A 12508-nucleotide genomic window follows, 5' to 3' on the forward strand; every position below is an offset into this window, starting at 1 on the left:
GAGGAACACAAGAACTAAGACAGTAAATCACATGGCTGAGATTTGCCTAAATAACTACTTACTTTGTAAAATCTTTCTGACAGGCTAGAAGTTCTAGGAGAAAAAGTACACAGGGTGGGTGAAAGCAGTGGGGCTGCCCAAGCGAGTCCAGGCACTGGCGGATGGTCTTGAGCACTTCCATAATACTCTGCCCTTGGGATTTTCTCAAAGCAAGAACCTTTAAAACACTGAAAGCAAAAAATATCAGTGAAAACTTCAAAACACTGTGCTTAAAACAACTCAAATAAAAGAATAATTCAAGAAATGCTTGGCTAGTTACACTATTGCTTTGTATCTGAATTTCCAGCTGTATTTCAGTGTATTTGTTGGAGTGAGTGATGAAGCTTTGAACAGAATCCAGCTCTTCCTGCACCACTCCATGTTCCAGAGCCCAAAACAGGCAAGCTGAGAACTGGAAATCTCTCTTTTGATGTACATTTTCAGAATAGAAGGTAATTTAATGAGAGATGCAACTTGTCTCTATTTGGTACCAAGGATTGGTAATAGTGATACACCATGGCTTTCCTTTTGTAGACAAAAAGCAAAACACCTCTGCAAACACATGTGAGGAAGCAAGACAATAAATTGCCAAGTGACTGTTTTTTACATTCTGTTCCATGTGATAGAAGCAAATGAAGTGAAATAGTACTCTCTGAGTCCCTACATCCTCGTGAATAACTGAAGTTTGATACCTAAGTCTGACAACTGTTTGTATATAAAATATTCTGCCATATTATCTTGCTGTTAAAATATTTTATTCCACCTGAAGAGGTGTGAAGACAAGCTTCTGTATAACTGACAACATTCTCAATTTGCTTACCTTTCATGTGAAAGAGATTGATCCTTAATAAAGTCTAATATACTCTTCAAAATAGGGTATTTTTCCTTCACAGTAGGCAGAGCTCTTGGCTCCTCCATCGACCTGAAGGACAGCAGCCTCAGTCTCCCACGGCCCAGCTGAGACTTCCGGGTAGGAGTGGAAGGAGGTGATGACACCTCTTCTTGCTGTGAAACTGTATTTTCAACAGGTCTACTATGAAATGCAGACGCAGCTTCTGCTTGGTGGAGATCTGGAATTTGTTTAACTTTCAGATCAGACTGTGATGCTTGACCTCCCTCTTTTGAAACAGGGTGAATTCCTGCACTGGACGACACCGAAGGGGCTGCCTGGAAGTCCATGTCCACAGCTGATTCTTGTCTTTGGCATTGATCACTCACATACTGCTGGGGATCATCCATGTCTTGAGCTTCCAAACTCTCTGAGGCAGAATCTTTTGTCTTTGCTCTTACGGGCAAAAAGTTCAGTAACAAAAGGCTCTTCTGCACACAGAGTTTTGCTGCAGCAAAAAGATTGGAAGAGTTAAAATCAAGGCAACAGAACAACAAATTTGCTGTCTTATGGTTAGGAAGAAAGTGATTTATGTTATTTCTTCTCAGTTGAGACAGCTAGAAAATACTGGTTTTCTTGTTATATTGACTGTGATGCTATTGGTTGCTTAAGTTCAGATTTGCAAATGCTAAATCTGAATAATCACACTGAACCATATGAAGCACAGAGAAGTCAGTGAGAATACATTTTGTTCTAATAACAATCAGCTGCTGTTCTATCATCAGTTAAATTGAGTAAGAAGTATCTACAAAAACAGATGAATGTAAGTTCAGAAGCAGGTGACCCGAGTGAAAGGTCACTCCCTTTCCCTTTAACCACTCTTAAGCAAAACTTTCTTACTGTTTTCTGCAAAGAATAGTAGAACACAATCCCACACAATTAATCCAATCTACACTAGGTTATCTCTTAAGGTATGAAAAACTAACCCCAGCTGCTAACTTACCTTTCACAGCAAAAATAATGCCTTCAGGTTTACAATGCTTTCCTAAGCTACCTGGAATGCTCACACATACAAGGCAACACTCACCGAGGGTTTCTGGGTTCACCTCACTTCCTTCTGTGTTCTGCTTCTCCTCAGCATCACTTCCCCTCCCCATCAGGGATTTCTGCTTCATTTCCAACTGTAGACAGGACGTTAAAATAGTTAAAATATGATTCTCTCTGTGTCTCTATACAGCAAGGCAGGATGAAGACTGTAATGATTGAAAGGAATTTAATCTCAGGAATAGATGACTGTGGTTATTATTCCCAACTTTGCAGAGCAAACCACCCAGGAGCCTAAAGGAGCAGCACCTGAACTGTCAGAGCAGTAACAGCCTCACCCTGAGCTGCTCAAGCTTTGTAAGCTGACACCATTCCCTGTCTAGTGACTTGATGTGCACCAGTCCTCCAAGGAAAAGAAGGCTTCTCATTTACCCTCAGCACTCAGGAAAATGTAGACATCTAGTTGTGAGATAAAGTCCTCCAAAAATATGTCACCCCCCTAGCAAGCTCTGTCAGATGCAAACATCACCTGTCATGCAATGGGTAAAGGCAATTACTCATCTTAACATGCATCTGCACCCATTGTAACTCTAGTACATCAACCTGCCAGGAATTCTTAGGCAGAAAAGAGGGAGAAAGTCACAAGGCAATGGATTGATGTCCAAGACACATTTCTTTCTATGACACACCTCAAAAGAACTCCAACTGCAATGTAGGAATCTTTCTAATTTACAACATAAGTTCTTGCTAAAATATAACACAAGTTTAACTGATTTTCAGTCAAATTCAGCCCTAACTACCCATGATGACACATCTGGGGCTGAGGGAAGGAGTGTAAGGATTCAATTAAACATTTAAGTCCAAAGTTTCAAAGTTAACATACATTATTTTCAAGTGAAAATAGTTGATGTAGACTAACTGAAGGAAAAACTGTTCCACCCTACTCCTTAACATTGCACTGTAAAATACTAAAGTAAATGACATTAATAGAGATCCTCCTGAGTGTTCTTACCATCCATATTCTAATGGAATCAGCCAGGGAATATACTTGTGCAAACTCATCACTCAAAGGCACCTTGCCTCCACTGTTGACTGGAAATGAGAGAAAGAAGAGAGTCCTGTTTATTTACAGCTCCATTTTTATATAACTGCTTAACTAAAATTATGCTACAGCCTTCCCTTCATCTCTTAGTCAATACTTGGAATCATACCTGTAAGAAAAATAGAGAATAAACCTGCCAACTTTCGTATGTCCTAAATACACAAACTGCACCTTGACTGATTTATTCACAAAGTTAATTTACGAGTATCTTTCTCATCTCTTCCCAAAACTGATGCCTGAAGCCATGGAAAATAGAATCCTTCCCTATGCATGCAATAACAATGATGCAAACTTATCAGAAAAATCAACAAATGTTTAGCAATAACTTGAAGCTCTAGAGATGTATTTGTCTTCTCTACTGTTTTACACTATGAATTTCTGGAATGGATTTTCATGACCAATTTGCAAAAATCAAAAACCTGACAAATCAGTTTCTATTCAAACTGCTCTGCAATGACTATGGAGAAAAAGACATTCTTATTCAGTCTTCCCTCTTCCATGCTCCCTTTCTAATTTTTCTCCTGTTTTCTTTTCAGCATCCCTTCTCCAAATCTCCCAAAGCACAGGTGAGCATGGGTCCTGAAATTAGTCTGCCCCAGCAGATGAAGATACTGACAGAACAGTGGGATGGATTTCTCAAAGACTCATTAATATTTGTCCAGTTTTCAATGTCACACAGAAAATTAGCTCAATTGTCAGACACAGACAAAATGACTGAAGGCAGTAACCACATTAGTCATCAGATCAGTCTTTGTGTCAGTCATTTTTACTCATAATTTCACAGCTCAAAAAATAGCTCAATCATTCCATGAAAATGTAAAATGTTTAGTGTCAAAATATGACAAAAAGTGAAAACCTAAAATGAATCCTTCAAAACCAAATAATATCTTATTATCCAATACTTCAAACATATCAATAAATTTAATGGAAGGATGCTGTAAGTCAAAAAGTTGTTCATTTTACCTACTGAAAAATACATAAATTGTAATATATCAGCCAATAAGTTAAAAGCAAAACATTATCTTCTGTTGGAAAAAAAAAATCATATATTCTGAGGATGGCAGGGCTGATTTCCACAGAATGGTATTCTGGGAGATAATTCACACCTCCTCCAACCCCAACAGTTAATAAAAGAAGTTGCTGCTGGCCTTTTAGAAAAGGTACAATGTAGAAAATGATCCAAGAACCTTTAATAACTGAAGCCACACTGCTCTGAATTAAAGCCCCAGAGGACATCACTATCCTCTTTAGGTATAGCATTACAGAATCAGAGCTTCTGATGATTATTATTTTGCCAGTGCCCTGAAGACAAAAATATATGTTAATAAAAAATAAACACTCTAGAGAGAAAGCTTACCTAGCCTGCCTAAATGATATCTTTCTACATGATTCTAAATGATATCATCCTCCTTAAATTGCCCCACTAAACTGATTTTTAAATGTTATAAACTCAGCTGTAAGAGAGCCTTCTACAAACTGTAAGTCTTCATTATTAAGATAATCTAATAATATTAGAGTTACCATATTTTTGAAGCTTCTCAAATAAATCTGGAGTGAGATACACCAAAGCAGCAAATGTTGAGTTCACAGCTTGATCAACAGTAGGACCAGCAACTATATCTGTCTTTGGGGTCTGTTTTTTACATGCCTGTATGAGTCCTTTGAAAAGTTCAGATTTTTGCCCACTGAAGTCCTGGGCAGGATCTGATTTTGCAAAGTCGATTAGAAAGTTACGGCAGACGTCGTGGGGAGAGCTCCGGGCCTGCAGAGAAGGGAACAACACATCAACTCAGCACTGCCTGAGAAACAGTGAGTGCAGCCCTAAGCCAACCTGCAGTTGATCCACGGCCTGAGCAAACTGATCAATAAAAGACATCCCTGCACAGGTGGGGAGTGAATGAGATGATCTTTGAAAGTCTCTCCTGCCACTGTCATATTTTCTGGAAAAATCCCTTTGCCAGGATTTCTTCTCCTGGGAAGCTGAGAAGCCCCAGAGAAAAAGGGAAACAATATTATCTCATTTGCTTCTCCTGTGTTTTGCTGCTTTGGAATGTGGTTGGAGATTGTTTATCCAACATGGGAATTGTTTTAACTTAATGACCAATCACGGTCAGGCTGTGCTGGGACTCTGGAAGGAGTCACAAGTTTTCATTACTATCTTGTTAAGCTTTCTGATGTATCCTTTCTGTATTCTTTAGTATATTTTTAGCATAGCATTCTTTTATATAACATCATAAAATAATAAATTAGCCTTCTAAGAACATGGAGTCAGATTCATCATTTCCTTCCTGCCACGGGGGTCCCTGCAAACACCACACTCTCCAAACCATTTGATGATTCCATGAAAATGGAAACTAATAAAGGGCACAGAACAACAGTTTCTTTCCCCCTTGGTATTCGAATCCAACAGCACAAATGACTCAAGTTTAGCGCAGCAGTGTGTGCTTAAGGGCATTCCAACTGCATAAAGCCAATGAAGCTGTGTGATCCACAGGGATTTCATGCCAAGGGAACACAAGCAGGGGGTGAGCGGGTACCTCGTTTTTGTCTTGGTGCTTGGCACTGCTTTGCCTGGCTCCCGGGAGTGCCTCAGGACACAGCTGGTGCCTGAAGACAGGCTTCCACAGAGGAGAATTAAGAACCGAGGTTACTTTCAAAGGAGGCAAGTCTGCTTCACTACCTAATTCTGCAAGAAATTCAAAACAGACCCTTCAGTTACTAAATAATTTTCTTCATTTTTACAGATTAATGAAAATAATAAACATTAAACATCCAGTAGGGAAAAAACTGACAACAAACTCACAACACAACGTTAATGCAAATAGACTGAATAAGTAATTTAACAATATTCTCTATTTTTCTAACATGGTATAGAAAACTGATGTACCCTTCCATTACTGGCAGCATCAATATCTTATCTTTTAGAGACAATGTTACAATATGAAAGGACTTTAAATCAAACATTTTCACTGTAGAACTACAGCAATTTTCTGATTTAAAAGAGTTTAAAAGCTATCTCTCCTACTAAGCACCTAATTTGTTATATGCAAGCATGCTTATATTAAAAAAGGAAGAAAATATTCTCAAACACTTCAATTAGTTCCCTGAATTCATATGTAAATAGTTGTCTAATTTTCCATGGTAAATATGGACCACCTGACTGGAGCAAAAACTCTTTAGCCTTACTTAATTTCTCCTAAGTGGTGGATTAATTCAGATTTAGGAAGCTAGAGAGAAGTGTTCTTGCTTTTAAATTAAACAATGAACATTTTAAAAAATTTTATTTATTAAAATTTAATTTACTTATCTTCAAGGCCAAAATCCTAAGTTCACTGAACTATTGGAATTAATTAACCAAACTTCATTTCTGACTTCAAATTTCATTCAATACCAAATGTTCACGTGAAACTTAGAATCATTCATATCCTAAGCCCTGTAATTTTTTCAGTTTGTTGGCTCCATATTCACACTGCCAATGTGGGGTGGATGACAGCACCAGGGAACAATTTTTAAATGGGAAAAAAAAAAAAGAACATGCTCTTTCATAAATGTAATTTTAATTCAGCTTAGTAGGATTACTTCCACTTCTTCCATAGACTTGGACACCAAGTCCTCCACGGGCTTGCAAGATACCAAGTCCTCCATGGGCTTGGCACACACCAATTCTGCCATGGGCTTGGCACACACCAAGTCCTCCATGGGCTTGGCACACACCAATTCTGCCACGGGCTTGGCACACACCAAGTCCTCCATGGGCTTGGCACACACCAATTCTGCCACGGGCTCGGCACACACCAATTCTGCCACGGGCTCGGCACACACCAAGTCTGCCATGGGCTTGGCACACACCAATACTGCCACGGGCTTGGAACACACCAAGTCCTCCATGGGCTCGGCACACACCAATTCTGCCACGTTCACGTGCAGGAAACACACAAGGAACTCCATTTTCACAGAGAATTCTCAACACCAAGCCCCTGTAGGTCCTCTCTGCAGGGATGCAGCAGTGGGAGGCACTCACCTCGCAGGGATTTGAGGGCCATGCTCCGGGAAGCCAAGCGCCCCATCAGCCTGGAGACAAGCAGCTGTAAATCCAAGCCCCAAGACACGGCAACGTCTGGGAGGCCGTAAGCAGTGACGGAAAACTTGTAGCCCCACTCATTATTACTGCTGTCAGAGTGAAAGAGAAACTGCAGCCGTGGGCCAGCCTTAAAGGTCACTTTCTACAGAGCAACAAAACAGTCATTTTGCCAAATGTACATGACAGGAAAACGTTTCAGGGTAATGAATTCCCTTCAGCAACTCTGGGGTTTCAGTATTATGTTCTGGCCATAACAGATCTAATTTCCCCCACCATCTCAATGAGAAACCCACAGTGCTAAGCAGGTAAAATTTCTATTCAAGAGCTTAATGAGCAATTTTATATTAAAAGTCACAAAAACACAAGAGCAGCATCCCATCTGAGGAGAGAGCACAGCCTCAGGAAGGGCCACACTTGTTCTATGATATAAAAACTTGCAAGGGCAGAGCAAATTTTACCCATGTATTACTGGCAGTTAAACATGATTACTTCTTTTCACTTTAACTGATTATTCTTTTGATACCAGGAGCAAAGAGGGATTCTTTACTTATTCACTCCTTTCATTTGCAGCACTTCAGATTTTCTTCCCCATCTCCTGCCCACCACCTAAGAAACCTAATTAAACACACCCATGCACAAAAGCACACATCCTTTTATGTAACAGTTTCCACAGGAATCATAAGGACTTCCTAAGACTGGGTAAATAATTTGGTTCATAATTTTAAAGGTGCTCACCTTAGGCCATTTCTCAGTGCCAACCTTTGTATCGTAACGAGTTTTTGCCCCTCTGGCATCAGTAAACTCCAGGTAATCATACCTGTGAAAATTGCAATTCATTACTTCCAAATTTACTTTTTAAGTTTTGGGGGAGAATGGTTTTCTTCTGGATTTTCACAAGTGCTGTATCTAAGTGCACCCTGTGACTTCTTTCTGAACTACACCTTCACGTGACTGCTAAGGAATTGATTTCATGTTTCAATGCAGAAGTCCCAGCAAACGCAGATCTGCCATCCTGCAGTGCTTTGGAATTGATGATGGATGCCAAATCTAACATCTGGCCAGTGCTTTAACTAAGCTGTAGCCTATGTGTTACCAAGAGAAAGAGGGCAAAATAAATACCACGAGCACAAACTGTGGTGGTCACAGCATTATTAGCAAACAGATCAAGGCTGAAGGAACCAAAATTAATATGAACAGCATGTCTGTAAATTTGCCAGAAGAGGTAGCTTTCAGCACAAGGTCATTCAAAAATATGTGTGGAGTGCACATTGAAACATGGATTGCCCCCTCTGCAGACACTGGAAATTAACACAGCACAAGATTAAATTACCTCCTTTCAGTTTCACATTTTTCATCAAATTCCACCTCAAAGTAAGTTGCCCCATGACACAGGAAGACTGAGACCTCATGGCAATTATTTTCATAGTTATGAGGTGATTCCATTGTCCAGGTTCTCAATACTACAGGCTGCTCCTGCTGCCAGCTTTCCATGTCCGTCTGCACAACAAAAATGCATTCTTAGATACAAATGTAAGACAAAAGTAAATTACCACACTAGATTCTTGTGTCTATACTTTTAAATTGCCAGATGTGCATACAAATGGCATTTAAAAGGCTACAGCATTGATTTACACAGAAATTAGCCCTGAAGACATCCTTGGTAATCATGATAAGGAAGCACTTCCAAAGCAACACCCACTCAAGTCCACTGGAGGAGACTGTCTCACCCACAAGTGACTCCAAGTCTCCAGTCATGACAAAGAAATACTGGATGACTAATGCAGATTTAAACATCTGTGCTACAGACACACAGATTTATTTGCATCACCACAATCAGTGAAGCTAAAAATGTTAAGCATATACTATTTTTAATTTCTTTTCCTCTTCACCCACAGAATCCCCCTCTTCCTATCTACCTTCCAGGCTGCTCATTCCAGCTGCACTTTCTGACCACTCTGCCACACCAGTAGATATGTTTCTCATTCTTCACCCAACATTTCATTACACATCCTACACTTTTAGAAGCTTTCTAGCTCTTTTCCAATGCTGACCAACAGAATCATCTGAGTTTTTCTTGCAATTTTTTTCTTGCAATTTTGCTTTTGTTTCAGAATGTTTAATAGTGCCTGTGTCCTTAGTTACCTTATGAGGTTCACTACAAAGGCTTTTCAGTGGTTCTATCAAAGTGCTGAATCCCTGTAGCAGAGTACAGTAGGGAATGTCTAAAGTGCAAAAATCCAACAAGAAGATGACCTAGGAGCAAACACAGGTGTCATGAAAATGCCAGACCCACAGCCATGCCTCCCAGGAACAGGATAAAATCCCCCAGGTCACTTACCAGCTGACGAGTGGCCATAGCAAACACAGAGCTACTTATTTTTTCAACTATTGTTTTGCCACTATATTGAGATAAAAGTGACTGCAAAATTGTTCTGATATTTGACAGGAACTGGCCCACATCTAAAGAGCAAAAAAAAAAAAAGAATCCTTAATGGCTACCTTAAGGATTTGCTCCCACAATTCACTTTATCAAACATTAGGTGCATGGTGATGTGCACGAGGACAAATACAGCAGGAAAGGATCTGCTGCCCCAAGGCTGCAACACCCAACACTTCAGAGCAGTTTTCTGTCATACTTCTGTCATGGAAACAAGTCATGCTTATCAACAATATCACTGGAAAAATGAGGGATGAGTAATTTCATCAAACACTCCAAGACTGTTTCAACAAGCTCCATGCATCCAGTAGTCTCCATACACTGCTAAGAAATGCAGCTGAACTAACAAGTGAGGGTAGGAATTTTTACCTACAGCCTCACTCCATTTTTAAATGTAATACAGGAACACAGCAAATTTATTTATATACAAATAACATAAATATGACGTAATTTTACATAAAATTACACCTTTTTTATGTATTTGGCCTAATTAACTCAACACTGAGCTGCTGCATTATAAAAATCTAACAATCCCCTCACACAAAAAAACCCCAACAAAACCCTTTCAATGAACCCAGCTTCCTAACCAACTTCTTGCTATTACAAACATCCAAGAAAGCACATATCAGCACCCAGGAGTTCACCAAAATATGGGATGCTATGAAATGAAAATGTTCAAAGGAAAGCCTGTAACTATTTGTTGTTTGGGGTTTTTTTTCTTCAGTATTTGTCCCCCAAAACTTACAGAAATGATTTCTGAAGATTCTCCCAATGTAAGATTATCAGTACAGCTAACAAGTTGCTTAATATGCCTACTAATTACTTCCTAGAGAGATTAAAAATGCTATGACAGTTCTGAGTATGCCTCAGGCAACCTTTGGTGATCCCTAATGACACTGCAATTTGCAAAATCACTTTTTTAAAGTCCTGTATTGCACCATATTTAATTCTGTATTCAATCCCAGCACTTACAATTTTTAAGTATTTCTACTGCAAGATCCTTGGCTGAATTATCAGTGCCTTTAAGCTGCAGATAGCACCAGGAAAGGAGGCTGCCCTGAACAGACCAGAATAAGGAAGACAAGACTGTGCCACTCTCTTGCTGTGCAACATCCAGCATCATCATTTCACACTGAAAAACAAGGAACATTCATGAATGTAATGGAGCCTCCTCTGCTGCAGCATGACACACAGTATGCACCAAGAAAACTGGGATGGACACAACCATCCCACTCAGCCCAGAAAAAGATGAAATGTAAATGACAAGCAGCATGTAACACCCTGTAGCAAGTGATGGGCTTTGTTTTGATATATCACAACTTTAAATAGGAACAGCTACATATGAGTCACTTGATGTTCTCAGCACAGTTTTTCTGCATATGTAAATAACCCTCCTCCATTTCCACCTCTCTTAGTGGCATGCCCAATCCTAGCCTCTCAAAATTGAATGATTCCTTCTGTGTCCCAGTGTCTCTCCACAGAGTCTTTTCAATGCTATGGAAAAACACCACATCTTACATAGCTCATGCTGGAAAAATCCTATTCATTTCCTACTCTACTAATATGAAATTTCAATGCTTAAAGGAAAACACTCAACTGACTGGAAAAGCTAATCCTACTGACTTGCACAGCCATGAAGGATCGTATCCAGGACAGGGAAGCTGTTCCTCAGTATCCATGGAAGCAGCTTGTGCTTGAGTGCCTACAAAACTCATGGCAAAGAAGCAGGAGCAAAGCCAGTTACCTCTCTTGCTGCCACAAGCAGAAGGGTGTCCATGACTGACAATACTTCACTTATGTCAAAATTTGCAGAAACTCCTTTCTCTGGTAATAATAAGAGTCCACCTGGATCTTGATCACTACAAAACAAAGATATTCTTACTAACCAACAGCAAGGAGTTTCAAACCAGAAATTTAATATTTTTTGTCAAATCTGTAGAGATCCTACTGTATAATTACAATGAAAATCAAAATTTTTTGTTCTGATTACTCCAGACTAATTAAATCAATACCAACCATCACACTGACAAACAATTACTTAAAAAATTGGAAGACAGCCTAGGAGAAGACGAAGAGCAATATCCTGTGATCTCAGCACCAACGTTGGCCAGTGTTTTATAGAGCTATTCAGTTAATAAAAATATTGACTTGTAGCATGTCCTTTTCTAAACAACATTAGTTGATTACTTCAGAGAATTATTGTTCAGGGAAGTAAGATTTCTAAAAAGGATTAAATACAAACTTATTAACAAATCTGTGGTATCACACAAATATTTTACAAATTTCAGGACCCCTTACCTGAAGTGGGTACACAAGGATCTGAAGGCAAGATGTACAGACTGCTTATGTTCTTGCTCTGTGATATTTTTCTAGAAAAGGAAAAAGATTTATTTTTATGATACATTCTGTTTTCCTCCTCTATGACAAAGAATTCTAATTTCTGTGTTCTATTATTCATTTTTGGTAAGAAAGGCAGGGTTAGCTCCTCATTCTTTGGATAAGCTGCAGAGAGAAAAGGGGCAGGGTAAAAAGAGGCAAAGAAAAAAAATAAGAGTTTTACTTGAATGGGACAAAGTATGTATTATTTGAGAATAACAAGTCAGATTTGTCCTCTTTTCCGCATAAAGAAAGCAGGCACTAAACAAACAATTTCTCATTCAATGTTTACCATCATGGTGAAGAGCTGGTGTCGCCTGGTCTGTCTATCTGGGAAAAAAACTGCTGCTCCACTGAGTAAGGTGTTCTTAACTTCCTCTTTCAGCATTTTCATTGGCATGAAGTTACTGTCCCCCATATCCACTACTGCTCATACAAAAAGGAAACAAAATTACAAGTTCTAATTAATACCCCATCTAATATGTTAGAGGCATTACTGAATTAAATGTTAGTCTACACAACTTCAAGCCCTTGCAATCCCATTATACCCACAGAAAATGAGGGAAAACTTTTTAACTTACAGCAAGAAGGACTTATATT

The 12508-nt window shown here is 39.2% G+C and overlaps 1 protein-coding gene across 1 annotated transcript in view; it reads right to left on the minus strand.

Annotated features, from left to right (window-relative positions):
- Nucleotides 1–12508, minus strand: part of ZZEF1 (zinc finger ZZ-type and EF-hand domain containing 1) — a 58580-nt gene that overhangs the window by 26704 nt on the left and 19368 nt on the right. The window contains exons 16-30 of the mRNA XM_038158319.1: nt 12201–12334; nt 11831–11901; nt 11277–11391; nt 10505–10664; nt 9434–9555; nt 9238–9348; nt 8426–8592; nt 7831–7912; nt 7036–7237; nt 5552–5700; nt 4536–4776; nt 2925–3004; nt 1956–2049; nt 860–1376; nt 63–227 (exon numbers count right to left, since the gene is read on the minus strand). Of these exons, the coding sequence (XP_038014247.1) occupies nt 63–227; nt 860–1376; nt 1956–2049; nt 2925–3004; nt 4536–4776; nt 5552–5700; nt 7036–7237; nt 7831–7912; nt 8426–8592; nt 9238–9348; nt 9434–9555; nt 10505–10664; nt 11277–11391; nt 11831–11901; nt 12201–12334 (2410 nt within the window). The remainder of the gene's footprint in view (nt 1–62; nt 228–859; nt 1377–1955; nt 2050–2924; nt 3005–4535; nt 4777–5551; nt 5701–7035; nt 7238–7830; nt 7913–8425; nt 8593–9237; nt 9349–9433; nt 9556–10504; nt 10665–11276; nt 11392–11830; nt 11902–12200; nt 12335–12508) is intronic.

The sequence above is a fragment of the Motacilla alba genome, chromosome 19 (genome assembly GCF_015832195.1).
Source record: "Motacilla alba alba isolate MOTALB_02 chromosome 19, Motacilla_alba_V1.0_pri, whole genome shotgun sequence".
NCBI classification, from domain to species: domain Eukaryota; kingdom Metazoa; phylum Chordata; class Aves; order Passeriformes; family Motacillidae; genus Motacilla; species Motacilla alba.